We start from the raw sequence: 26,748 nt of genomic DNA on the forward strand, positions 1-26,748 counted from the left end.
GGGGTCGGCCTCGGCCTCGGCCGCTGCCTCGGAGCCAGCGTTGCCCGGGCGCCGCCGGGGTGGGCGAGCGCCGTACCCGCAGCGCCCGTGCGGGCTGCGAGCAGCCTGGGGCCGCCCGAGGCAAGGCCGCCGGCCCCCGCCTGGGAGCGCCTCGGAAAGCCCGGGTGGATTGCTCCCATCCCAGCAGTCTGCTCGCAGGCCCCCCCTCTCTCCGGCATCCCTTGCCGTGGGGGTGCCGTTGACAGGAGGGGGCGGTGGAGCGCCTTGGGCCAGATGTTTCTGGGAGGGAGATAAAGTGGCCTGTAGAAGCGACTGCGTTGGCTAATGACACGAGCGGGGTCTCTTGTTGCGGTGACACAGCAGTGGTGTTTGTATGCTGCAATGAAACAGGCTTAAAGACAGTCTGGTCTCATTCTCTGTAACTGGTACCGCTGGTTTTCTCTGCCTTGAAAGAGACAATGATAAACCCGTCCAAGGCTTGGCTGGTACTACCAGCATATAGAGAAGAGGTGGCTGCCCTGCCAGCATCTGCAGGGCGTCTGTTACTGAATGCTGTGGCACACAAGTGCTATCTTTCCTCCTCCATTTCTTCTGTGTAAAAGGAGTGAGGAGTTTTGTTTTGTTTCAGGGCAGCAGGCCTGGAAGATTGCCTCTGCTCAAGCAATTTGCTTAGCATTAGAAAAGAAAAAAATATCCCAACATGTCAGTCTGGAAAAGCTTAATTGATCTGGGTGTGGTTTATTCTTAGTGGCATAGAAGGGACAGGGACAAATCAATCGGGGACCGTTCCAGAAGACAGAAGTTGTATGTTCTTGGGTCTCCTTTCTTCTTTTTCTTGTAACTTCATTGTTAGGGCAAATGCTTTTTTTGAAACTCTATGATGCGTTGCTTCCTAAATGGTGGACTGTCTCGATATCATAACAGCTGCTTTATAGGAAATGCCTGATTCTGTTCAACTAACACTGTTGTGCCTTCAGCATTCCTTTTTATTTCTGTAGGCTCCTGACGGCCATATTTTTCTGGAAGCCTTTTCTCCAGTTTACAAATACGCACAGGATTTTTTGGTTGCCATTGCTGAGCCTGTGTGCAGACCAACCCACATTCATGAGTACAAGCTGACTGCTTACTCGCTGTATGCTGCTGTTAGTGTTGGCTTACAAACAAGCGACATCACAGATTATTTACAAAAACTGAGCAAAACTGGAGTCCCAGATGGAATAATTCAGTTTATCAAGGTAAAACTATTTTATTGGCATTGGAAATATATCTACTGCTACTAGTGAAATCCTTTCCTGCTGCTTCTGCTTAATTGATTTTTTTTTTTAAATCATTCATTGTTTTTACTGTCTTATTCTATTTTGTCACTGTTTCGAGAGAACAGAGGCTTCATCTTATTTTTTTTGTCTTTTTCTATAGTATATTGCTGCACACATACTATTTTCATGATATATCCTGCATGGGGTTTATACCTTAAAAAAAAAGCAAACTTAAGCATCTGTGCACACTTGCAGCCAGTAGGAATTGTACGTGGGGAAAGTTTCCTCAGATTTGCTCCGGAACAAGACTGTGAACATGGGAGGCAGTCTGGAATAGCCAGGCACTATAAAATATAGCCTGCCTTATCCTGCAAGTATGTTCTTGCAGTCTGGGAAGCAGATTGGAATTGGATATAAAAACTGAATATCTGTGACTCATCTTCTGTGTCAGGTGATGTGTGCGTCTTCTGAAAATTCCTTTTCAGGTTTGTTCCGTAAGCATAGCAACATTACAAGTAAATGTTTTATGATACTATGCTTCCCCACAAAAACTTAAACTGCATTGCAGCATTTGGTCCCACACATGGAATCACTCTTTTGCCTATTCCTAACGACTGCTCTTGTCTGTTTGTAGCTGTGTACTGTCAGCTATGGGAAGGTGAAGCTGGTACTGAAGCATAACAGGTAAGTGGCTTCTTTCTTAACTAGCATGGCAGAGGAAGTCTTCCAAATGCACAGGTGTGCATAAATGAGTGGTCTCAGTAGCTGCTGAGTCTTACTGCTCCCAGCTGAGTGTAGCATCTGTCAATACAAGATCGCTTTTTCAGTTGTTGAAAGCGTTTAATACATTAGTCAATGAATTCAGTTTGGCTGTCCTGAGCTACTACTGGTTATCATTATGTTTTTAAAAGTAGGTTGCAAATTTTATATTCTAGCTTGTTTCTTTATTGCTTGGACTTGCAATGTATCCTTAAGGTTTTCAGATAATTGTTTCATTCATTCCTTAGTAATTTACCTGAGCCTGGTTATACAAGTTATTCTACCGCTGTTCTTCAGTCTTGTGTATTCTGACTTGTAGTCCATTAGTCAGGAAGGGTAAGCAAATCCATTGGCAAGAGGTATATGCTTGTTGCAGGGTTGAATCTGATTTGTTTTAAAGGTATAAGATAACGTTGGAAGGGACCTTGAGAGGTCAGCTAGTTGAGAGCTGACCAATTTTATCTAAACCTGTGATTCTGTGGTAGGAAGAGGGAAAGGAAGGAGACAGCAGAAACCCGAAGCCTATGTCTGTACCTTGCCTGTGTTTTCTCTTTATTCCTTTTATTTCTTCTGCAAAGTTCTTTGTTGTCCGGCAGCCATGGATAAGCCCTGGGACTATAATCTAATGCTATGCTTGTGCTGCTGCTTTTTTGAACCTGCTGCTTTGGGTAGAACTAACGCTAGTATTAGTTACTAGCAGGTTTTTGTCCTCTTCCTAGGTGTTTCTGAGAAAAAGATTTCTCCTATGCTGCTTCAGACTTAAGTGTCTCTTGGCTCATATTTTAACTGTGACCTCCAAGGAGCATCATTATTGATGAATTTGCAGGGAGAGAAACAATTTCAGGATGCACTCATTTAAATTTTTAGATGGCTTGTGTTTTGGAGGTTTTAGATTTTTGTCTTTGGGGCTTTTTTGGTCCCATGGCCAGGACTTTAAAACATCATATTCAGTGTTTTCACAGACTTGCCTCAATTCAGTCTCAAAAAAATTGACTTGTGTCACATGTCATAAATAAGACATGTATGTGAGAGGTCTCTCTAGGCAGTTCTGCTGGAGTTTTCCCACTCACATTATGTTAGAGAACATTTGAGTAACACGGATAACGGCAAAGTGCATGACAGTTTTGGTATGAGGCATCTTTTAAAAATTTTGATTGCCATAATATCTTTATTTTTAAATTGCCACCCCCAAGACTGGATACTTGAGAGTGCATCTGGGATAGCTATATATTTAAGCATCAGTGCCACTATTCCTGTAAGTTATTCAGTTGATTAGTTCATAAAAATAGGGGGGTTTGTTCTTAATTTTAGGTATTTTGTGGAAAGTACCCACCCTGATGTCATTCAGCAGCTTCTGCAAGACCATGTAATTAGGGACTGTCGCCTGAGAAATGCTGAGGGTGAAGAAACAGAGCTCATTACAGAGACATTCACAAGTAAATCTGCGGTATGTTGCGCATGTTTCAAAATTATTGAACTAACAGTAGATAAACTGTTGAGTAGTTTGAAGTGGTTATTGTTTGTTTGTTGTATCAGCAGTTGCTTTTGGTTCTATCAGCAATGATCTGTGCTGCCTTAACAAGCCCAAACTGGGAGGGGGGCAGAGTGTGTCTCTAATGAAACCCTTGGTGAAAATTCCTGTCCCATCTATTTCAGATTTCCAAATCCAGTGAAGGTGGCTTTGGTCCATCAACATCACAGGGAACAGATGCTCAAAATAAGCAAGATGTCCCAGCTGACTTATTTGAGTTTTATGAACAGATGGACAAAGATGAGGAGGAGGAGGAGGAAACACAGACAGTGTCCTTTGAAGTCAAGCAGGTACAAGTATTTTAGTCTCTGCATTTGTAGCTTTGAGGAATGTGCCCAGGACTTGCAAATAAGCATGAGAACTTTGTAAAGTACTGTGGCTCTTTGTTTGATAGGGGAGATCGCTGGAAGTCATTAACATTTCTTTCCTTCTGCCTACCAAAATCTTTAAATCTTCCTCTTCTGTACAGAGGGCGGCAGACTGGGCATTGTTCCTTCCCTACCCACAAGGCGTAGTGCTCACAGGCCAGAGAAAGGCTCCAGAGACTGAGGGAGGTTCCTGTCATGTGTGGCCTAGTGTTGCTTTGTGCAAGACAAGGGAGAATTCAGTGGAGGGCAAATCTGCTGTTGGTTTCAGAGTGCTTCCCCCCCTCCCCCCACCCCGTTTTTATTTTGTCGTTCATGTTTGCAGAAGGAACTCTTAGTCGTTCTGATTTTACAGCTTGAGAAGGGTAGCTGGAGGTTGGAGCACAGTCCTGGCTTGACCTTCAGAGAGCTTTTGTAGAATTTCTCAAGTTGTTTTTGGACTCAGTGATTCTAATGATGTCTAAGTGGGGAAACCAGAAATTTTTTAAAAAGATAACTTAGTAGCTATTTTGTTTATTTTAAAAAACCCAAACCAACAACCTCTCGGTGATTGAATCAACCTGTCATTGTGGTGGAATAACTGCATTACCAAGGTATGGAGATTTTCCACATAACAGATGTGCAGCTTTGGTAGGTCCATCTGTGTAACACACAGAACCTTTTGTGTCTGTTATTGAGTTCCTTGTTGCAGGACTTCATAATGTAGTTTAGTCACTGCCGGATAAACAACACATTGGAGATTAATGCGTCATGTTTTTCCATTTGTCTAAATAGCCCTCTCTAATATCAACTGTTATTTAAAATGTTTGAGGGGGCAGGCGTGATCATGAATAAAGGTTTTGGAATAAACTTTAACTCTTGCAAACTTCATGAGCATAAAAAATAAATATAACTTTGCATAGTACTATATAATCTGGTTGTTTGTAAAAAAAAAAAAAAAATTCAGATGTGGAGAATTTACCATCTGACGCTTTGTTTCTTCTTCAGGAGATGATTGAAGAACTTCAGAAGCGTTGTATCCATTTGGAGTACCCCTTGCTGGCAGAATATGATTTCAGAAATGATTCTGTGAATCCTGATATTAATATTGATCTGAAACCTACAGCTGTCCTCAGGCCCTATCAAGAGAAAAGCCTAAGGAAGATGTTTGGAAATGGGCGAGCCAGATCTGGTGTGATTGTCTTGCCATGTGGTAAGTTTCTGGGTTGGTTTTGTTCTTTATTTGCCTGTAGTAAAGCAACTTCCAAATATGACAGCTGCTTAGATTTCAAACAGAAGTAGGGACTGTTCTGGGTACCAATGTGCAGAGTCCTGTTGGTTTTTAGCAAGTGGATGGTGAGGCTGTGGTGAGGGAGAGCCTGGTTAATAGAGCTGTCAGGCATCTGCTTACATCCCTGTAGTGACTGAAGAACTGATTTGTGGTTGTAGTAGCTTCAGATTACCATTCATGCGTTCACTGTTCTCTCTAAGTCAGCTCTGCTGATCTTCCAGTGAATTGTAAAGCTGTTGCCATTGGAATCATTTGCTCCTTGCTTGGGAATGGGGAGACTGGGGGGAACTGGTAATACAAATATGGCATAAGGGGGGTGCAAGGAAGAAAAGAGCTCATGTGCACAAGTTCTGGGCAGGGGAGCTTGAGAAAGAAATGAGGAATGTGCAGACTGGGACAACCTACGGGAAGCAACAGAAGGGATAGAACAGGAGACTGCATGCCAGTGACCTTCGTATTGAGAGTGGAGGAAACACATGGGAGATATGGCAGGGGCCTGAGAGTGTGTAAGGGATGCTGGAAGAAGTGTGAAGGAGGAATGAAAAGATTTAGGGACTTGCTATGTGAGGGGATGAACGTAGCTGGGAGGGGCAGTGGGAAAGGTCACCCCTAGGGGAAGCTTTCTGTAGCCACCTGGAATTTAACATGCTTTTGAAATTAAGCAAGCATTAAAATGATTGCTTCTAATTGGCAAAGCCATTGTTTACAATTAATTTCTTGAGAAAATACAGTTACGTGTCCAACAGACATTCCAGCTGGTTTTTTAGGAGTGAATATTCCATTTCTTTCTAAGCTCAACATGACCCGGCAGTGTGTGTTTGCAGCCCACAAAGCCAACCATATCCTGGGCTGCATCAAGAGAAGTGTGGCTAGCAGGTCGAGGGACGTGATTCTGCCCCTCTACTCCACTCTCATGAGACCCCACCTGGAGTACTGTGTTCAGCTCTGGGGTCCCCAGCAAAGGAAAGACGTGGACGTCTTGGAGCGAGTCCAGAGGAGGGCCATGAAGATGGTTAGGGGGCTGGAGCACCTGCCTGATGAGGACAGGCTGAGGGAGTTGAGGTTGTTCACCCTGAGGAAGAGGAGGCTCCAGGGAGACCTTATAGCGGCCTACAGGAAAGATGGGGAGGGACTCCTTAACAGAGAGTGTAGTGATAGGACGAGGGGTAATGGTTTTAAACTGAAAGAGCATAGATTTATATTAGATGTAAGGAAGAAGTTCTTCACTGTGAGGGTGGTGAGACACTGGAAGAGGTTGCCCAGAGAGGTGCCCCATCCCGGGAAGTGTTCAAGGCCAGGTTGGATGGGGCTTTGAGCAACCTGGTCTGGTGGAAGGTGTCCCTGCCCATGGCAGGGGGTTGGAACTAGATGATCTTTAAGGTCCCTTCCAACCCAAACCATTCTATGATTCTGTGATATTTTTTTTTTAAGACTATTATAGTGAAGAAACAACAAAGAATTTGCCCTTACATGATTTCATATCCTCTCACAGTTTTCCTGTTTTCTTTTGCTCTTTTTTTTTTTTCCCCTCCTACTCCAGTAGTATCTGAAAGATGACTAATAAATATCACTCTTCTTCCCCTGCAGGTGCTGGCAAGTCTCTAGTTGGAGTGACAGCTGCATGTACGGTCCGCAAGCGGTGTCTGGTCCTTGGTAATTCTGCAGTGTCTGTAGAGCAGTGGAAGGCCCAATTCAAGATGTGGTCTACCATTGATGACAGCCAGATATGTCGGTTCACTTCTGATGCCAAAGACAAGCCCATTGGCTGTTCTATTGCTATCAGCACATATTCCATGTTGGGACACACGACGAAAAGATCCTGGGAAGCAGAAAGAGTAATGGAGTGGCTTAAAAGTCAAGAGTGGGGCCTTATGATACTTGATGAAGTACATACTATCCCTGGTAAGGAAACGGTGTGCAAACCTTTCATGTTATTTACACTGTTAATGTTACTCTGCTCTTTTAGAAGTGGTGTTTTTTGCTGTCTTCTTGTGATTAATATAGTGAGTAAACCATAGCTTAGTTTTGAGACAAGTAAACCGCCTTGTTCTACTTGCTTTTTTCTTTTTTTTTTTCCCCCTGATACTACAGAGTTTGAGCTGACTGTTAGTTTTCTGAAACCCTTCGAATTAGACACTGTATTTTCTATAATGGCAGTGTAAAATACAAGTGCCTTTTTCTGTGTAGGTTGATGAAGTGCTCTTAAGATACCTGAACTACATTTGTATAATTTTGCTGTAGATGAATTTGAAGAGGAGAGGAATTCATTTGCCTTTCCTTTCGAGATATAGTGGCACTGTAGGCTAGCTTTTAGTATCTATTTCTATTCAATAAAATGAGTTACCATAGTGATTACTGTCCAGAAATAGCTCTTGTATTTGAAATTACTATGTAATTGAGATCTACACTATTGGAAAGCAATAATGTAGTATTAAAGTGTCTGTGGAATAAACCTGGCTAAAAATACCACCCAGGATTCTGCTAGCTGCTCTACCTTGTTCTCATGATTTCATTTGAATATAATTTGGTGTCTACAGAAATGATGGATTTCAGAAGTAGACCTTGATGACTAACTGCCATTTTAGCAAAGTAGCATGTTGCTGCCACTGTTCTTTCACTTTTGTTCTTTCTTGGTTTCATAAAAGTTGAGGTATAGAATCTCCTCTGTGAACTCTAGCAATACTAAGGATGAACAATTCTGTCATATACTAGAAGTCCTGAATGTGACAGTTAGCCAAGAGTCCTTGTGTCATAGTTCTTTCTATGAAATACTGTGTGGCCTAAAACAAGCCATGTAATCTCTGAATATATTGATTTTCTCTCAGGAAATGGGAAATAATAAAGATGCCAGAAGGTTTACAGGGATTTTCAAAGTACACTGAAGATGTAAACTAAAGCTGCAATCAGCATGAAGTTTTGCTGTAACGCAGATTTGTTAGAATTGTACATAAAATGGGGTAAAATTTCCCAACATTGTGTTTGCTTTGTGTTCAGGAGTTGATGAAAGTGGTTTTTTTAAGTTGCAGTATTTGTCTTCTAAATCCATTCAGGAAAGTAAACAGAAAATTTGTCTTGCATTTCTTAGCAAAAATGTTCAGACGTGTGCTCACTATTGTACAAGCTCATTGTAAACTGGGGCTGACTGCTACACTGGTCAGAGAAGATGATAAAATTGTTGACCTGAACTTCCTGATCGGACCAAAGCTCTATGAAGCCAACTGGATGGAGCTGCAGAACAGTGGCTACATTGCTAAAGTCCAGTGTGCTGAGGTGATGCTCTGCTTTTTGGTACTACTAGTGTTTATTTAGTATGTGTATAACTTCTTTTTTAAGGAAGATATATAAAATTGTAAGTATTTAACTGGGAAAAACAGGTGCCCTGAAGACTTTTCATTTACTTTGTAGTTTAGGCCATGTTGTCGCTGGTCAATATGAACATGTGGTAGGCAAATCCAGTAGCCGCATGTTCTTCAGAGGGACTTCAGCACTATTCCTGTTTGTGGGGATTGTGGTGCTTGATCGGCTGTCTCCAAGTCAGCATTCAGAAATGTGAACAGTGGTTGCAGTATTGTAGACCTAGTTCGATGCCATTGACGTTTGTGTTGTCTGACTTGACTTTGTATCTTAAGCTCAGTTCTCTGTGGTAGCGTAACATCATGTTATGATGAGCATAACATCAGATGGTATGCTGGAAGCTTTTTAGAGACTTCTTTAGAGACTTCAATTGGCAGACAGTCTGTAGTTGTTTGAGGAAAATTCTTGTAACTCTTAAAATGAAGAAGGATAATAGAAAGTTTTAAAAAAGTAAGAAAACACCTGCTTATTTCAAGCCTGAATGCACGAGGGTGAAAATTGAAAACATAGGACTGGATCTTACTATTTCTTTCCAATATAATGGTGTGACCTCTGTTCTTTCCAGCATATGAATGAGAGAAAAATCTGGTATCAGAGAAGTGGAAACCTTTCACACAGGCATGTTAGAACATTAAAGTAACCTTTCTAGGTCAGACTAAAGGTCTAACTATATAGTCTCTGGTAATTGTCAAGGAAGATACTTAGGGAAGAGTATAGAAACAGGGCAAACATATCTGTTACTTCTCATACTTCTCCAAGTCCTCAATTATTCACGAGCTGTACGTGGTTTCTGTGTAACCATCAGTGGGTTTCTTTTTCATGAACTTGTCCAGACTCCCACTGAACGGAAGTAAAGTTTTAGTAGCTGCAGTGTGCAATGGTAGAGTTTCATCACTCTCTCTTGGGTTTTTCCTGGGGGTTTTTTGCTTTCTTTTTCGTTTTTTTTTGATTGTTGGGGGGGGGGGGTGGTTTGTTGTTGTTGGTTGTTGTTAGTTTGTTTTCTTTTTTTTAAACCTGTCTTGCTAGTTTCATGCAATTCTTCCTAGCTCCGGTGCTGGAATAAAAGATGCAGATGCAGGTCAGCTGTTCTTCTGAACTTTGTGCAGACTGGAGGTTGTAGAAGAAAAAAAACCTCACAACTATTTTTAAGTAATAGAATGCAAGGGTAGAGCATCTAGAAAATAACTGTCTTGAGGGGAAAGTAACCAGTCTGCAAAATCAAATTTGACTGTTTAGGCACTTTGGTTAATTCTGCCTTGGGAGCATAATTCTTCTCAGTCCCTGAACTTCCCTTTAGACATTGAAAAGTGAAGCATGGGCTGCCTTTGTTCTGAATGATGTGAAAATTCTGCAAATTTGTATTCTTCAGGCCACTGTTTTGAAATAACATTCAGTGGGACTACCAAAAGCAAAGAATGAAAAAAAGCAATGTCGATGCCTGATAAATAACAAGTCTAATACATGCACAACTGCATTGCATATTTGTTTGGATTTTCTTGACATGTTGTTGAGAAGTAGCATCTTTAATCAACTTGGCTTATTCCCCATAGCCAAGAAAGATGTCTGGTCCGCTCTTTAAGTGTGGTTCTTTCCAGGTGGCAAGAGAGGGCAGTTTTGCTGTCTGATAAGGCAGGTCGTGGTCATTGCAGGTGCTACTCTTTCACTGCTCTAAAGGAGAACAAGCAGCACAGTTTAAAGAGTTAAAAGAAGTTTAAAAAAGAGAACAAGCCTGTTCTTTAATTGTATTTTCAGGGTTTTGTAACTTAGAAATAATACTTTCCCTGCTGCCATACTAAGTTATTGGTTTGAAGTGTGCATCTTGCAAAATGTAAAAATGAAAAGATTATTGGAGTGAGAAGATTTTATCCATTTCTAAATCCAGAAGAGATTGCAAATACAAATCAAAATATATTGTTTGCCATGTAGTCAGAAGCATTGAGCAATAGATGAAGTATTTTACTACAATCAAATGTTCAGTATTCATATCTCATTCTCACTTTGAAATACTCTCTTCTGATTTAAGAATTTTAAATCTTTCATATAGACAGCATACAACAACAGCAGTGCCTATTCAATGCATAAGTTTATTGTTAATGTAGTTAAGGGATTAAAAAAGCCATCTCTAGCATTTAACTCACTGGAAGAAATGTTTTGAAATAAAAAAGTAGTTCTTAACAGTACAGAGCAATTCAGATTGTTTAAATAAACTTCTGTAAATTGTCACGTAACTTCCTTAGCTGAACAATGGTTATGAAAGAGACTTTTCTTTGCAGTAGTCTGTTAATTTGAACTGTGCAGTGGATATAGGGGAATAACCCATGTACAGCAGAATGACTGTCTTCTAAATTATATGCACTATGGATAGTGTCATTATACACTATAGATAGTGTCACTGCATTGGCATAAACTTTTAAACTTCATAATTTTTTCTGTTTTCTTGCTACAGTAGAAAAAAATACCTCAGTAAGCCTAGACTTGTGCAGTGCTATGATATGTATTTACATAATAAAATAATAGTTAGGGAAACCTGTTGAAAACTTCTAATCATTCCTAGCGTTTTGAAAGGTGTAGACTCAATAGCTGTTAAAATAAAGGTCACTCCTTTGTGGGTATATGAAAAAAAGATTGGTAAATTTGTTCTGTAATTAAGACTAAATGTGTCTCTGAGCTTTCAGAATATGGATGAAAATTAATTTTTATGGAAAAAGCTTTGACTGCTGTGACAGGGTGATTACACAGACAGTTAATGCCTTTAATTATTGCTCTGTAAAAAGTAGTAGCATTCAGTAAAATTACCAAGTATGAAAGATAAAGGAAATATCTTCCAGTCCTGTTCCAGTCCTGCTGCCTATTTCTGTCATGGATCTCGCTGCCGAAGCATTGTGGAAGGCCAGAATATTAATGAGGTTAAACAGTTTGGCAGTGCTGGGGACTACACCAACCAATAGCTTTCATTTTAGTACAGATATTACTGTGTTAAAATCTGTGGCCTGTGCTATATAGAAAGTTATAATGCATTATCATCCCCCCCAGTATCTTTTCAATTCCCATGGGAATAAAATAAATAAATAATGGAGGGTTACTTTGTGTGTGCATGTATGTATGTTTTTTAATTCTAGGTTTGGTGCCCAATGTCACCTGAATTTTATAGAGAATACGTAGCTATCAAAACAAAGAAACGGATACTGCTGTACACCATGAACCCAAATAAATTCAGAGCCTGCCAGTTCCTGATTAAGTTTCACGAGCGACGGAATGATAAAATCATCGTATTTGCTGACAATGTGTTTGCACTGAAGGAATATGCAATCAGACTTGGGAAGTAAGTGTTTACAACTAACAACGGCACCGTTGTTTTCCTCCTTCCTGGAAAATTGTCTTGTAATCTCACAGCTTTCAGTAGTCTTTAGATGTTTCTTGTAATACTTTAACTCCAATCTTACTATATAAAAAGGAGCTCAGGAGGGCATTTTTTTGGATGGATTTTATTGGCACTGCAACATTATTTTGGTGTAGAACTGTTTGAAAAGAACCTCTGTTTAGTACTTGCCTCAAGAGGAGTTTTCATCTAAGATTCCTGTGAAAGACTGCTAGTATTTCTCAATCCATTTTATTATTATTAAAGCCAGTGGAAAAATGAGGGACTTTAAAAAATATCACTAGAACTATTTCTTTAACAGACGGTAGCTTCTCCCGACTCTCTGAGACAGAGGTTTTCAAATATACACTCTCTGGAGTGTATCAAGATCTTCTGAGACCCAGGGCATTCCTCTTCAGATTCTCAAAAGGTCTTAACCTTAGGTTTTTTAGATAAGACAAGCTTTTTGGGGATCTGTGCTGTACCAGCGGATATGGGTCCCATGAGCTCCTCCGCTACCTTAAATGACTCTAACGTGACTGCAGTTAGAGAAGGTTGTACAAATAGAGTTTAATGAGGGGTTAGCATCAGTGTGTTTGTAGGGTTTGGGGAGGGATGATCAGGGAGAGTGTTTGCCAGGATAAGGCATAGAGCAGTTATTGGGGAAAATAAGCATAGAAGCTGGCCTTATCCTTTCTTTGACAAGTCCAAATAACACCTGCTTGCTGGAAGCTGTGGGGCATTTTGACTGTGTATGATTTCATGTCTAGGAATTTCAGCAGTACTTCTTAGCAAAACCACAAACAAGCCTTACACTTTCCAAAACTCATGATCGGTTTTGACTGTAGTTTAACAGCCATGTTGTGTTGGCTTGCTGTGACATCAAATAGTAAGCAGAGCTAACGGTACTGGATGAATTCCAACACCCGTGGTCTCCTTCATCATTTTTTTTAATCTGTCTGGACAGAGATTAGCTGTAATGATGCCTCTGGAATGTCTCTAGCAGTGTTCAGTGCACCACAGAAAAAGCCTTTAGCGAAGGCGATGCTGGGGCGGGTGCTTGCTAGCACAACAGTTGTTAAGTGGGGTAAACGCTGTAGAAGCACGGCAGGAAAAACAGTTGAAGAAATATTAGGTGCTTACTTTTCATGTTCTTGAGTGAATTCTCCATTCCTCACATCATTTATGGAGCTCCAGGTTATATGGCTGTCAGTGTTAGAAAGAAAGGAGGCTTGCAGTGCTGGATAAAGATGAGGGAGTCTTTGTTTTAACCAGAGAATTTTCTGTCATAGTTTGCTGAAACAGGCTGAAACAAAGGGAGCTGTTGGTTTGGGTGAGTCAGGAATTACATGTGTAAGGAGGAGAGAGCAGCCCAGGGGTTACAGCGGTAGTGGCTGGGGGTGTCTGCCCGGCCTCTGCTGGCCCAGTAGGAGGATGGTTCCCGCTGCACTTCTCATGACCTGATTCAAGCACGTAGGGTGGGTGCGCTCCGGGAGAGATGGCCATTGTCTGGCTGTCTCTGCCGGCTCCTCCCTTACCCCCCCTTTCCCTCGGTGCTAGCAGGGAAAGACCATGCACATGGCAGGAATTATTTTGACTATAATTTTGGGGGCTGCAGAATTCAAATTTACTTAGCCACCTTTTACTCTGTCATGAGTCTGTCATCCCATGAGTCTGTCATCCAGTGTCATATAGCTCATGTGCTGACTGTTTTTTACTGGCGTTATTAATATCTTTAAATCACTGTTTCTGGAGGACTATGCCTCCATGGTTTTGACAGTTATGTCAGTTAATAGGAGAGGGATCTGTCTTTCCAAATTTCTCAAATGTCTTTTTGCAGCGAGGAAAAGGAGTCAACAAAAAAAAAAAGTAAATTTTGCATTGGATGTTCTAGGTTCAGGAACGTGGTCAGATATATGTTAATGAATCATTGCCAAGTAGGATCTGGGCAGGTTAAAATGGAGGATTGATAGCCAAGAGTTCTAGGTTACTCTGTTCTTAATAAAAAATGTGTTTGAACACCTTCTTGATGGCTTTAAGAAACAGAAGGCTCACAAATGCTTTAGATGCAGTTTAAATCTTCCATTTAACTTTTGTTGGGGATTAAAATCATCACGATTTAAATATTAAATGAAATTTTAAATAAGGCTTAAAATATTACTGAATGCTACTAATTGAAAAACAATGGTATTTTTTCAGAGTTGACTAATTTGCCACTTTCATGTTCTAGCTGTGTTTTTCTAAAAATCTGGTTAAATACACTAAGTAGAAGAATTAGATTACAGGTAACTAGGATTGTTCGGTAAAAGAAAAACTAGAATAAAGTTTGTAGTAAAGAAAGCAAGAGGAGCCAATGCACAGGAATTAGTTGGTAAGAATAGAAAACCTTAGTACTGTGCACTGCATGTTTACGTTCAGCTACCACCCATGTATTTGCAATATTAAAAGGTAAATGAAACATTTGAGGTTGTTCCTTGTGTTAGAAATAATGTGTGGAAGTGGGAACAAAATAGAAATTGTAGAACTTGGTTCCTGTTATTTGGAGATGCTTGTTAACATGCATTTGGAAAAGTAGTGAAACAGATGAAAAAGCAGTGGCTATGCACTCCTGCATGCCTCTCATTTTTCGTGTGGGCTTTGCCGTTTCTAGCTGCTTGCTTTTTTTTTTTTTAAATCTGCTGAGGCAGGAGGAAAACAGCCAGAGTCTAGAGAGAATCTTGGAAAATTCATAGTAGCCCAAGTTACTCATGAAGTCTGTGGGTGACTGAGAGTTTGTGTGAGCCTTCTGGGTTGAGATATTAAATGTTGCAGGTGAGTCATTGTCAAACGTTAGAAACCGTAAGTGAAATGCCACTGTGAGCTGCTCGTGGCCATGGAATGTTTGGGACCTTGTTCTCATTTCAGTAGATTCAGAAGGTATTAGGAGGGGCAAGAGGTTAGCTTCAAAAGCAAAAATAATTCTCCCAGAACAATATCCAGCAGCCAACTTGTGACACTCAGCATGTCATTGATAGAGAAGCCTAGATTTTCAAGTGTTTAAATAGGAAGTAAAAGTTGCAGCTGTCAGTGTGCTAACTCAGTAGATTTGGGGGAAAAAAATCTCTTATTTTAACAGCTGCCTTCAGTCTTTCATGTAGGCTTAGCACATGCATTCAGTCTGTTGATACATAGCTTCATTGGTGCATGTAATTGCAAAACATTTATAACTGTCGGAATTTATTTCTGGCAGACTGGGTTGTGGCAGAGGGTTCCACAAACAATTGTGCAGCTGCCATAAATAGCCAAACAAGCTGTAAGTAAACTGTAAGCTGTACCAAAATCTGTTTTGTTTTGTGTACTGTGCTCCCTGCCATGGTATCTTAGTACCTCATAAGAAATGATTGACAAATCTTGAATTGATTTAATTTGCATATGTTCTGTTCTTTTCAGACCCTACATATATGGTCCTACTGCACAAGGAGAAAGAATGCAAATTCTACAAAACTTCAAGCACAATCCAAAAATCAACACTATTTTCATTTCCAAGGTAAGTGAGGACATTCAGTCCTTATGCCTATCTTCAGAATGAACTTCATTTAAGAGTAAGTTATACATGCATGTTGTGCATTTGACATCTTTGTATCACAGGTCACAAAGGTGTACTTTGTATTAAGTCTTTGTTGATCATATATGGAAATAAGATACTGCTCAGAGGCTGCTTCTGTGTTACAGGTAGGTGACACATCCTTCGATCTGCCAGAAGCCAATGTTCTGATTCAGATTTCGTCCCATGGTGGGTCTCGAAGACAGGAGGCTCAAAGACTGGGGCGAGTGCTGAGAGCCAAAAAAGGTAAATGAGGTGGTTGTTGGGCTCTGGGCCTTGGGTCATAGTATCATAGAACTGCAGAGAAACTGGATATTCGTGATACTTCTTTATATTGGCCTTGGATTATGTTTTAGTCAAAGAGAATATGCCTATATACCAGTGAATGAAAGCATTTTCTGGGTCAGTAAAGCTTTGTCTCGGGAAAACTTCCAAAGGACAAAAAAAGCTGAAGGAAAATGAACTTTTTGTTTTTTGGTGGTTCTTTCACTTTTTCATTCCTTGATAATTTCCTTAACATGGAATCGTTTTTAAAAAATGGTAGTATTACTCTAAAAAGCAAGTCTCTAGAAAGCACATTTTTGATACTGCAGATTACTTTCTTCTAAAAATGGGATTTGTTTCCAACTAGTTGTTTTTTTGCAAAACATAACCAAGGAGCTTTTTGTTTAGAAGAATGATTTTTAAAACACCTTCTACTTGCACTCTAAGATCTGCATACACTTATTTTATGTGCAGTTTGCGCTTGTTACAGCTGAGGCTTTGTTTGAAAATGCATCCAAAACCTATGTTAGTGAATTAACAAAGTCTTAGTGAAACCTTGGGTTTTAAAAGATAACCCAGTGCTGTTTGGGTAATAGATCTTACGGACTGCAAGTTTAAAAAAATAAATTGTACGCAGCCTGGTATATCCTGGGTTTCAAATAGCCCTATGAATTCTTAGCTAAATATCTTTGTCTCACCTTTTTTAATGCAAAACCGCTGCAAACACTGGTTTACATTGATAAAACTTCTCCTTTGTCTTTTTCTATTGAACTTTTTTGACATGTGTTGCAATCCTTGCTTTTGACTTTTTACTTCTTCCTTACATTATAGACTTAAAAATAATTTTATCTTTCACCTTGCCTAGCATAATAAAGAAGCAGGTTCTTTTCAGAGCACCAGTGTAATTGTGCTTTCTGTTTTTTCCTTTTCACCCATTCTGAAGTTATTAAGAACAAGAGTAGGAATTTCTATGCTGTGTACTTCGTCAGTCAGTTTGTGTAAGGTCTGGGTGCAGCTAAACTTTGCAAATTGTTTTTGTGGAGAGACAACTTATTTAAACACCAGTATTCAGTCCTTTTTTGTTCTTTGTTGCAGTGTTCCAAATGGAACTAATCACTCAGTGTCTTTGTCTCCTAGGCATGGTTGCAGAGGAATACAATGCCTTTTTTTATTCTCTTGTATCCCAAGACACTCAGGAAATGGCATATTCAACAAAGCGACAACGGTTTCTCGTAGATCAAGGTTATAGCTTCAAGGTAACTTGTCCCTTCTATTTATTATAATTGTGGCCTAAGAATATAACTCATATTCTTTCACGTTAATGCTAGGTCAAATACTTGAGAATACTGCTTATGGAGTGTGTTAATGAAGGTTTTGCTCGCAAGCAAGAACTGTTCCAGTATTGTCTTATCATCTATATTACTGTGAGGGTAGATACAAGTAGCTTAGTACAGCTTCTAGAAAAGTAAGTATTCTAACTTCCAACCAAGCACCCATTGGGGAGTGAAGTGGAACGTTACTTGCATGGTTGGTTTATATTTATGCTGTTCAGTTGTCCATCCATGCAGGCCTCCTATTATACATTATCATACTGGTTATGCATAAAGCATTGCTGATAGGTATTTATGTCATAGTGGCCGGCAGCAATTCAGAAAACTTCCAAAATATCACAAGTCACAAATAATTTCCAAAGAACTCCAGTTTCAGACCAGTATTTCACTAGGGGAAGAAAATCTTTTTCTTTATGGCTAAGGACAACATACAATGAGCGGGATTCATCCGTCCTACATTCATACATCTGACTCTGGGAATCATAAAGTTAGGTGTCTGAAGTGTCTAGCAACCCATTCCAAAACAAATACCTTTCAGGGATCCTTGTCTACACACTAGTCTCGTGCACCATTTCCACAGTGCTGTGCAAAGCCTGCAGTGGTACAGAAAATCAGTCAGGATGCAGACTTGTTGATACGGTGGTTCTGTGTTAGCAGAAATTATTCTGGCTAATGGTGGTCTTCAGACTGTGCCAATTTAGCTTCCACCAACAGTTTGACTTTCCTCTTGTAATGTTCTCTCATGGAATGAAGTATATCTCCAAAATCACTGGGTTGAATGTTAAGTGATTAAGAAATGACAGAATTTACTGCAGGAAAAGACTGTTACTGCAGAGTAGAAATCTTCTGACCTAAAACTAAACCACACCCCTCAAAATAGAGAACATTTTCAGTGTTGACAATGTAACAGAGTCATGACTTGAAAGTCAGAAGTTTCCCCTAAATTCCCTTTTGTAAAGGGCTGAATGCTGTCTCATTGCTCCCAGACATACTTGAAAATTATCACCCCTTGTACTTCAGTTTATTATGTATTTCTGTGTGTCATCTTCTTCCAAACATAAAATCTCACTCCACTAAAGCTCCTCTATTTTATAGATTTCATGGTGTATCTCATTTATTTTTCTTCTAATACATGGGCTGCCCCATGTGCTCATCTATTGGGTTGTTAAAGGCAACAGAGTGTCATGATAGCTCTTGCTTTTAGGTAAATATTCCTTTACAAAACTGGAGTTTACTGCTCTGATTAGAGGCCTTCCCAATAAGAAACGTTGCTAAGAAGAAGAGTAAAAGATAAGGCTCCCATATCTGCCTTTAGAGAACAAGCTCAAGCTTATGGTGTTGACAGAATCATGCAAAGATTGCATGAGGTGCCAGGGCAGGCAGCCTCCACTGGATTGCACTTCAGCTATTTCAGAGCTTTTCCTCATGAGGCATACATGCAGTACGGGACATCCCTGTGGGTAAAGCCTTGCTGAACTGCAGTTATGCTAAAGTAAATAATTGCTCTGTAATCAGTGGTCCATTAAAGAGAGCTTTAAGGGGGTCCTTACAGTGAAACAGACATGCCACAGTCTTTATAGGTAAAAACCTTGTTTTGCTTTGTAGTGAATGTATTTTGACAAAATTGTAGATCAGTACTAAGCTGCAACTAATTACAGCAATTGCATCTATGCGGCTATGGCCAAGAAGATTAGACAAATCCCTTATATTTGAATGCTTTGGATTTTAGAACCAAGAAAGAGGCTAAAATAGAGGGATTTTTATTTTGCAAGGAAGACCTAGTGCTAGGAGCTTTGGTGTAATATTGGAAAAAAAGCAGTGCAAGTGGCAGTTCAGTATCTGGAGCAACATTTTAGCTGAACAGTACTGGAACATTCTTTATTTGCAGTTTAGGATCAAAATGTTAGAATATCTATTTTCTTCTGTTTGCCAGACTTTAAGCCTTAGTCATAGCTGGCATCAAAGAATAATAGGGGTGGAAGAAACTTCCAAGAAGCCATCTATTGTGTTTCTTCATTCCAAGCCAGGATCAACTATGTGTATCTCATTCCCAGCAGATCTTATTCTTCCAAATACGGACACTCTACCTCATCTTTAGGTAATTATTTCAGTACTGATGTCCTCTCCTTCAGAATTTTTGTTCCTAAATTACTAAAAATTTATTACTCCTTTAAAAGGGTAACAGTCTTTTCTTCTAGGACTTACTTTCTTCTCACCATCTCTCAATGGCTCCATTCTCTGCCTTTCATCAAAAAGAGGACCGGAATAATAATATTTTTTTGCTAAATCACATATTTTGTCTTTGCTTCTTAAATAGGAGTCTTGTCATCACAATTTACTGCTTGGAGTTTACTGCTAGCAGGTTTTATTGATTAGCTAACCATAGTTCAATTATTTACTGTATCGTGTTTTTATTTAGAGGCTGAATGTAGGCTATATTCAATTTTAAACCAATAGCAGAAGAACTCACTATATCAAAGAATTGGGGATAACTTTAAACTTGGCATCTGTTGAACAGCTTAAAAAAATGATGATGCAGCAGGAATTCTTTCCATTCTATGAATCACGTTCGTACTGTTTTGCAACCACAACTGGAAACAGGCTAATGCAATTTAAAACTGATTTTTGTGACTCCTTTTTCTTTGGTTTTGAGATGATCATAGGTCATGCCCTTCTAAACAAACAGAGGGGGGACCATAGTGTTCCTTTAGCCATATAGTAGGACAGGTTGCTTCCCTGAATGGATTCTTAAAGCTAGGACGTTTCTCATGAAGACATCCGTGTTTGAATTCGAAATTGCCATTGACAACAGCCCACAACACCGATTATTTGTTCTAGTATTTCACTACCACATTTTTCAAAAACAGTACTTTGCATCTAATGTGGATTTGTTTTACCTTAAGCTGTATTTATATTTTTTTAAATCAGTCTTTGTGATCAGATCGAGCCAAGATTACTGAGGTAATTAGTTTCTAATTGTATTAACTCAAGAGGTAAGCTGAAAAAGAAAGATGAGGAGGGGAAACACTATGTAAGGGAAATGGCTGAATTAGAATGTCTTTCTCAAAACTTATTCAGGTTGGAAACATAGTGGGAAAACTGAGACTCTCATGTATAAACATACGTTTACCAGAATGCATTTAACTGCAGGAAAAAATCTTGTGAAATTTTCAAAATACCTCTAATTAAGAAAGCAAGATGCCTATTATAAAGCTTTATAAGAGAAGCTTGAGAGCTTTTCAGTTCTTCAGGAGGTTTTTCAGCTAATGACATGTATGGCACTGTATTGCCAGTAGATGGCATGTGCCCTGCATCCATCGTCATCGAATTTCAAAGAGAACAAACGTAACAGCTAAGTTACTTTGTGTCTAAGTACACAAACGTTGAAAGAGTCCTTTTGCTGTGCTGCTGGTGCTTAGTTGCAGGTTGTTGCATTGTCTCTCAACGACTCATCATACATCTCAACTTGTTAGGGCTTTTTCTCCCATGTTCCTCAATGTTTATTGCTAAATTCTCAGTGTTGGGAAAGCTAGAGGATTACTTTTGTTAAATATAAAGTACTAGTTCTTAAACTAGACACATCTAGAGCCCACAGCATGAAGCTAACCTTGCAGTAAGTTGAGTATTCATCTGAGCTATATGTGCTTTGGTCAGGTTCTTGGTCAAGCTGGTATGGACAGTGTTTGGCTGACATTCTCTGTCCAGATCTTTTCTTTTTTTTTTTTCCCCCAAAGGTTTGTATTTTGCATTTCCAACTAGGGTATAACAAGGGATGTGGGTGTGTGCATGTGTGTACACCACTTAGCAAGATTTTCTATGTATCTGCACTATCCATAGTGTTAAGCTGTTCATACCATTAATAAAAGTTGAAGGCAGTTCCAATAGGATGCGGAATCAGAAATCCTTGTCTTGGTTTTGAATAGTTAGCACTGAGGAGGAAGAGCCCTCACCTTGTACTGTGCTCTGTTTCTTAGGTAATAACAAAGCTTGCGGGCATGGAGGAAGAAGAACTTTCTTTTTCATCCAAAGAAGAACAGCAGCAGCTTCTCCAGAAAGTCCTGCAAGCATCTGACCTGGATGCTGAGGAGGAAGTAGTCGCTGGAGAATATGGTTCAAAGTCAGCTCAGGTAATGAAGAATGCTTTGAAAAGGATGACCACAAACGTGACAGAACTGGACCATTTCATTTTAGTTCTAAATGTGGTGCCGTCATTGATGCCCTAGTATCTTTGCGAAACATTGGACAACAGATTTTTTTATTTTTTTTTAATCTGCATTAGCATTTAGCTATTTGAGTAATTCACTTGTTGGGCATTAGAAAGAAGTTAGACATGGAATTCATGTCCTTCTCCCTCATGTTTGAGGGAGAAGATGACAGATCTGTTGTTACAGGTTTGGAAGTAAATATTCTAAGTCACGAGCAATGAAAATATTTTAAAACATTTTTAAGATACGGATATGTCACAGCACATACTCTTTTGTGACACTGTGCTCCTTGAATCATGCCCTGATTTCCTCATGCCCAGAGGGCAGAAGCCTAAGGGCCACTTTGTTCATTTTCAAGAGAAGTACTATTATTATAGGTAGTAGTTTGACATTTTCAGCAGCAGATGTGAGGAAAAATAAATGGCCTGAAAGATTTATTGATACATAAGGTAAAGTCAAGCTACAACGTGGTAATAATTTTCTAGGGTTAATTTTTAACTGAATGGCATTGTGCTGAAATGCATTAGGAATTCCCACTGCAAGGTATCTTTCCATATTAAACCTTACATACGTTTGTATACTTATGATGAGTGGCAGGCAGGCAGTGATTTTCTTTGTAGAAATTTTTCTTAAGAAAAAAAACTTTGAAGGCTTTTTTGGCATTAAGATCACTAAATAAACAGTGCTGCCCAGTAGCCAGGGGGCATCACGAGGTTAGAGTTGGTCTGTCTAATCACACACAAAGCATGTGTTTTTTCTCCCCTTACTTGCAGGTGTCACGTCGCACAGGCACAATGAGCTCTATGTCAGGAGCAGATGATACGGTTTACATGGAATACCACTCTTCACGGAGTAAGGCATCTTCAAATAAACACATCCATCCACTATTTAAACGCTTCCGGAAATGATGTCCTTCATGTGTGCATTTTGTTAAAACTGTGGATCCATGTACCTGATTCCATAACTAAAAATATGGAGTTGAAATTTCTGACAGGTCCTTTAAAAGACTTTTTTTTATATGCATCTATATGGCCACATATTTACTTAGCAATATATGTGCTTTCATGGGCGAATGTGAAAGGAAAAAAGGAACTAAATCTTACCACAGGAAAGATATTATCCAGTGACTGGATCCTGGTTATACCTGTCTGGTTTTCAGGGTAATTAATAGAATTTATTTTTATCAGCTGAAGACCCTTTTTCAGAAGAATTCTGGAAAGGTTTTGTAAATGGCATTTGTACTGATGTTTGAAATATTATTTATCTGATTATTGTGTCTGCTCAACAAAATACTGTTTTTAAAAATGCTTAAATAAAAATCATTCATTGAGCTGAACAAATCCTGGTAGGAGCACTTTACATAATATTTTTAATCTGGGAGCTAATTTATACTTATGACTTAACCTGTCTTAAAATTCTAACAAATTGTTTGGAAATATTTTGAAGTTCCAAGACAAGGAGAAAGAGGGACTCTGTCTCCAAAGTAAACTCAAGGAAAGTGTTTAGTAAATACAAATAAATTCTGTGCTCCGTTTTTCCTCATTTTTCTTGCTACTGTTGAAAAGTGCTGTTTCCCTTGTCATTTATATTCTATTTATTAACCATGCAATAAAACCATCTTAACTGCTAAACAGTGCAATGTTACTGCAGAAGTTACTGAATCAAAGTGTTTTGACTTGTCATAAGGTGAGTTGGAAGCAGAGGTGTGAAGGAAAGGTTCCTGAGTTTGGGGCTTTTTCTTAATGAAAACTGCAGTACATTTCTAGAAGAATTGAGGAGAGGTGGGGGTGGTTTGTGGCAGAAGAACACTTTTTAAATAACATCTGCTTAATATTGCAACAGTTATGCTACTTGGTATTGTATTATGAGGTGTTTTTTTTGCTGAGAGTTTGTAGAGCTTTAGGAACAGCCTGTGAAATAACATTGATCTTGATGTGTGGGTTCAAAATAGGGCAGTATAAATCTTTACCATACTGGAAGGAGTATGTATGGTAGAGCTATTCTGGTTATATGACAAATGTGCTTCAGAAAAATATTGATGCTGTTTCTTATTAGCATAAATTCGCAAATTGAGAATATAGAAATATTGGAAGCATAATTCAGAACACACGGTGCTTGTTTTCAGTCTCTGTATCAGTTTGAAAATGGAACTGATCCACTTCAGTTTAAAGTTTGTTTAGTCTCTGAGCCCTACACCATAATGCCTGGTTCTTTCTCTTGTTCTGAGTCTTCTGCCTCACAAACTGGGACTGGGCATGACAGTGCTTGAGTGGCTTATACAGAAGAGATTTATGTGCAGTATTCTGGTGCTGACTTCCTCTCCCCAGTTTTAAAGCATTATTTACTTCTAATAGTAGTTTGGACCAGCTCTTGTGGCAACAGTTAGTAGAAAAATGATAATTTAGTATAATGGGAGGGGTCTGTGACAATGGGATAGCTGAGCAAGTCAGCCAGTGTCCCTCTGCATAATTCTAACACACTTTATGAATTGCTTTGGAACTATTCTCCACTCTTCATAAACTTGAAAAACAAAAACCCTACTAAATGTGGAAATGGCTTAATAGTAGTACTGATTTTTGTAATTGTGGCCCTAGTGGTAGCTGGATTTAGGTCAGTGCTTTAGTTCTTCTGTAGTAAATCTTGGCTATGATGACTGATGATCTTACTCTTCTAAGTAATGGGTCTGGGTGGGATGCAGTACTCAGCATCAAGAAAAGCATAATAATGTTACGAGGTAAGAATGACTCCATGCTTCAGCAACAGCATGTTGGTATTCAAACTTTAGATTTAATTACTTTGACATGATTACTGCAGTAATTACTGCCTGCTATTACTCCAGACCGTAGCTGCAAGTGGCAGACTGGTATGCATTCACTCACTACAAAACAGTTGCTGCTGCGCGTGGTAGCACCTGTACTGGCATATAGTTGGTCAATTCTGCTTTCCAGACAGGGGTTGGTCGTTGAGAAACACTGCTGGTTCCTGCGGCTCTTGTTCCAGTGGACCCTCACTGATCCGCAGTCCGGCAGTGCTCCTCACCCAGTGGTCGCAATAGACTGCTCCACAATTAGTCTGTAATCCCAGCCCTCTAGGAAAGTAAATTGTCTTGTTCAGTCACAAAACTCAGCACTGTATTTTGTCAGGCAGGTGTCTTCATTTGAAGCAGTACTGTAGACTGCAATCGTAACGCTTCACCATGACCAGACAGTGCGTGGTGGGCTCTTGCTGCCTGGTAGCCTGAATCCAGAGAATCTGGGACCCAGCTCTCCTGCGAGGACCTGACTGCACTCCATGCTTTATCAGATGCTCGTTGGCCACTGCCTCTTGCACAAATGAATAACAAGATCCCTTGCTAAGTAGACAGTGTAACAGCGTGGCTGAGAGCTCCATGCTTGTCTTGAAAATGGTACACATGAAGAAAATCTTGCTTTCTGCCCTCGCACTGCTATATACATACCTTTCTGAGATGCTGTGTTTATCCCTACAGGAGTATGCTTGCATGACACTGCGCGTTTCCTAGCAGCAGCAAAGTGTGATGCAGTTTATGGATCCAGATGACTTGCAAATGAACAGCAATAGCTAGATGATGAGTGAGAAAGTGTTTGCTGTAGGGCTCTCACTAAACTGGGGGCAAAATAACAGATGGGTGTGGCAAAACTGTGTTTCAGACCATGAGCGATGGCAGAGGCGGGTGAACTTTGGCCTAAGTACGTTATTTCTTGGAAGTCGGTGGACAGAGGAGGTGCAATTTTCTTGGATGTAATTCAGGTTTCCTTGTTGAAATAAAAGCTTTTACTCTGCTCCCTGGCCACCTCCTTAGGCTGAATTCCATACTGAGGAAACTTAATCTTCTTGAGGAATTGTCATTTTTTAATAGTGCTTTTCTTCATTTATGTTTCTGATAGGCTACAATACTGAAACTTGTGTTTATGTGCTTTTCGTCCTTGTGGCAAACTGGCAAGTGTCTGTCTATGAAGGGATCGATGCTTGAAGGATATTGTTGTTATTCATTAAGATGGCCTTCTAGACTAAAAGAGCACAGTGACACTGGGGTGACAATTTCAGCAGCATTACATGTAGCTCAGCAAAGCACTAAACTACACCAGATTTCTATTTCTCTGGTTCCTTATGCTCTCCTGATAGTCATAATTTTTAGTAGCGCCTTAATTTTTTTTCTAGTGTATTTTAAAACTTGGGACTTAAAGGCAAGTGATTTTCAGGATAACTTAATGGGGTACACAATAAGCATAGGATAACGATCTAAACCTGCTACAAAATGTCTGCAAGTAGAGCTGAACTCCATTTGTTGTAGTCAGTTCATGGGGTTTTTGTTAAGCACTGAACAGTAAATCATGCACAGTGCTATCAACACCTGGGACTGGCTAGCTTACTCTGATTTAAATATCTTTTTGTACAATATTCGGTTAGGATTTTAATTGTTGTCATGTGGTAGATGAAACTAAAGATTGAGAGAAGCAGTTTTCATTTTTCTTTTAAACTAAAGCTGCTTCAATAGTAAATTACCTATAAGCTCTGTTCTCACCTCATAGCCTGTTAAGTTCAAATTTGTCCCCTTTTCAGGAAAAAAGCATGGGAATTTAGAAGGCTTTTAAAATTCCAAAGAAGTAACTTCACAACTTGAGAAGATCTTCGGAAGATGGGTTTGAGGACGGTCAGAAAAGGCAAAAATCATGACTAACTGTATAGCTTTTTCACTAAAGAGATGTTTCAAACTACACTGAAAATTTTTGCTTACATTTCTGACGTTTTGATGCTGTTTTCAGCTTTTCTTCCTTGCAAATGTTCCAAAGAGCCTATCTGTACAGTCTTAGCTGAAGGTGTTACTCGGGCAAAGTTAAATGCCTCCAATCAAATCTCTTTTACTTCCATAAATTATACTTGTAGCTGCATTAGCTATTTAAACAGTTATGTAAAACATACAGTACAATATTTATTATACTGTATATCATAAAATAATGTCCAAATAATTACAAGCCAGCTATAACCAAGACACTTAAAAAGTGAGAATAATTCTAAGAAAACAGAATTCCTGGTAAGATGATAATGTAACCATTGACTCTGAATACCAATGTTATTAGGACACAAAGAAAGCTTCAAGTGAACTTTGTCAGAGTTCACGCAAAGAGGAGGGCAAGTTTAAATTGGATTTAGAAATAACTAAGTGAAGGTAAGAAAGTACAATTAATACGAACCCACTAGGGGGTCTGGACTGAGAGAACAGTATGACTGGATTTGGAGACAAATTATCATCCAAAAATAATACATAATCTAAATTATTGATAGTCAAGTTTAGCTTATACTGTGATCCCATTACATACCAAAAGTTAACTAAAATTCAAGCACTTCTGCTGTGAAGAGGCATGTGTTCCAACTTGTTTGAAATAACAAAAGTCCAAACTGAGTAGTTACATAAAACAGTTTTACAAGCTCGACAGACCGACAGGCTAGGAC

At 39.4% G+C, this 26,748-nt stretch overlaps 1 protein-coding gene across 1 annotated transcript in view; it reads left to right on the top strand.

Moving 5' to 3' along the window:
* Positions 1-22,842, top strand: part of ERCC3 (excision repair cross-complementation group 3) — a 26,253-nt gene extending 3,411 nt beyond the window's left edge. Inside the window, exons 3-15 of the mRNA XM_010569825.1 lie at positions 999-1,235; positions 1,891-1,940; positions 3,327-3,462; positions 3,672-3,836; positions 4,899-5,103; positions 6,769-7,083; positions 8,267-8,451; positions 11,655-11,857; positions 15,323-15,419; positions 15,605-15,722; positions 16,878-16,996; positions 21,046-21,198; positions 22,050-22,842. Coding sequence (XP_010568127.1) covers positions 999-1,235; positions 1,891-1,940; positions 3,327-3,462; positions 3,672-3,836; positions 4,899-5,103; positions 6,769-7,083; positions 8,267-8,451; positions 11,655-11,857; positions 15,323-15,419; positions 15,605-15,722; positions 16,878-16,996; positions 21,046-21,198; positions 22,050-22,184 — 2,118 coding nt within the window. The 3' untranslated portion in view covers positions 22,185-22,842. The remainder of the gene's footprint in view (positions 1-998; positions 1,236-1,890; positions 1,941-3,326; positions 3,463-3,671; positions 3,837-4,898; positions 5,104-6,768; positions 7,084-8,266; positions 8,452-11,654; positions 11,858-15,322; positions 15,420-15,604; positions 15,723-16,877; positions 16,997-21,045; positions 21,199-22,049) is intronic.
* Positions 22,843-26,748: the final 3,906 nt, after the last annotated feature.

Source organism: Haliaeetus leucocephalus, unplaced genomic scaffold (assembly GCF_000737465.1).
Source record: "Haliaeetus leucocephalus isolate CR32 unplaced genomic scaffold, Haliaeetus_leucocephalus-4.0 Scaffold1, whole genome shotgun sequence".
NCBI classification, from domain to species: Eukaryota; Metazoa; Chordata; class Aves; order Accipitriformes; family Accipitridae; genus Haliaeetus; species Haliaeetus leucocephalus.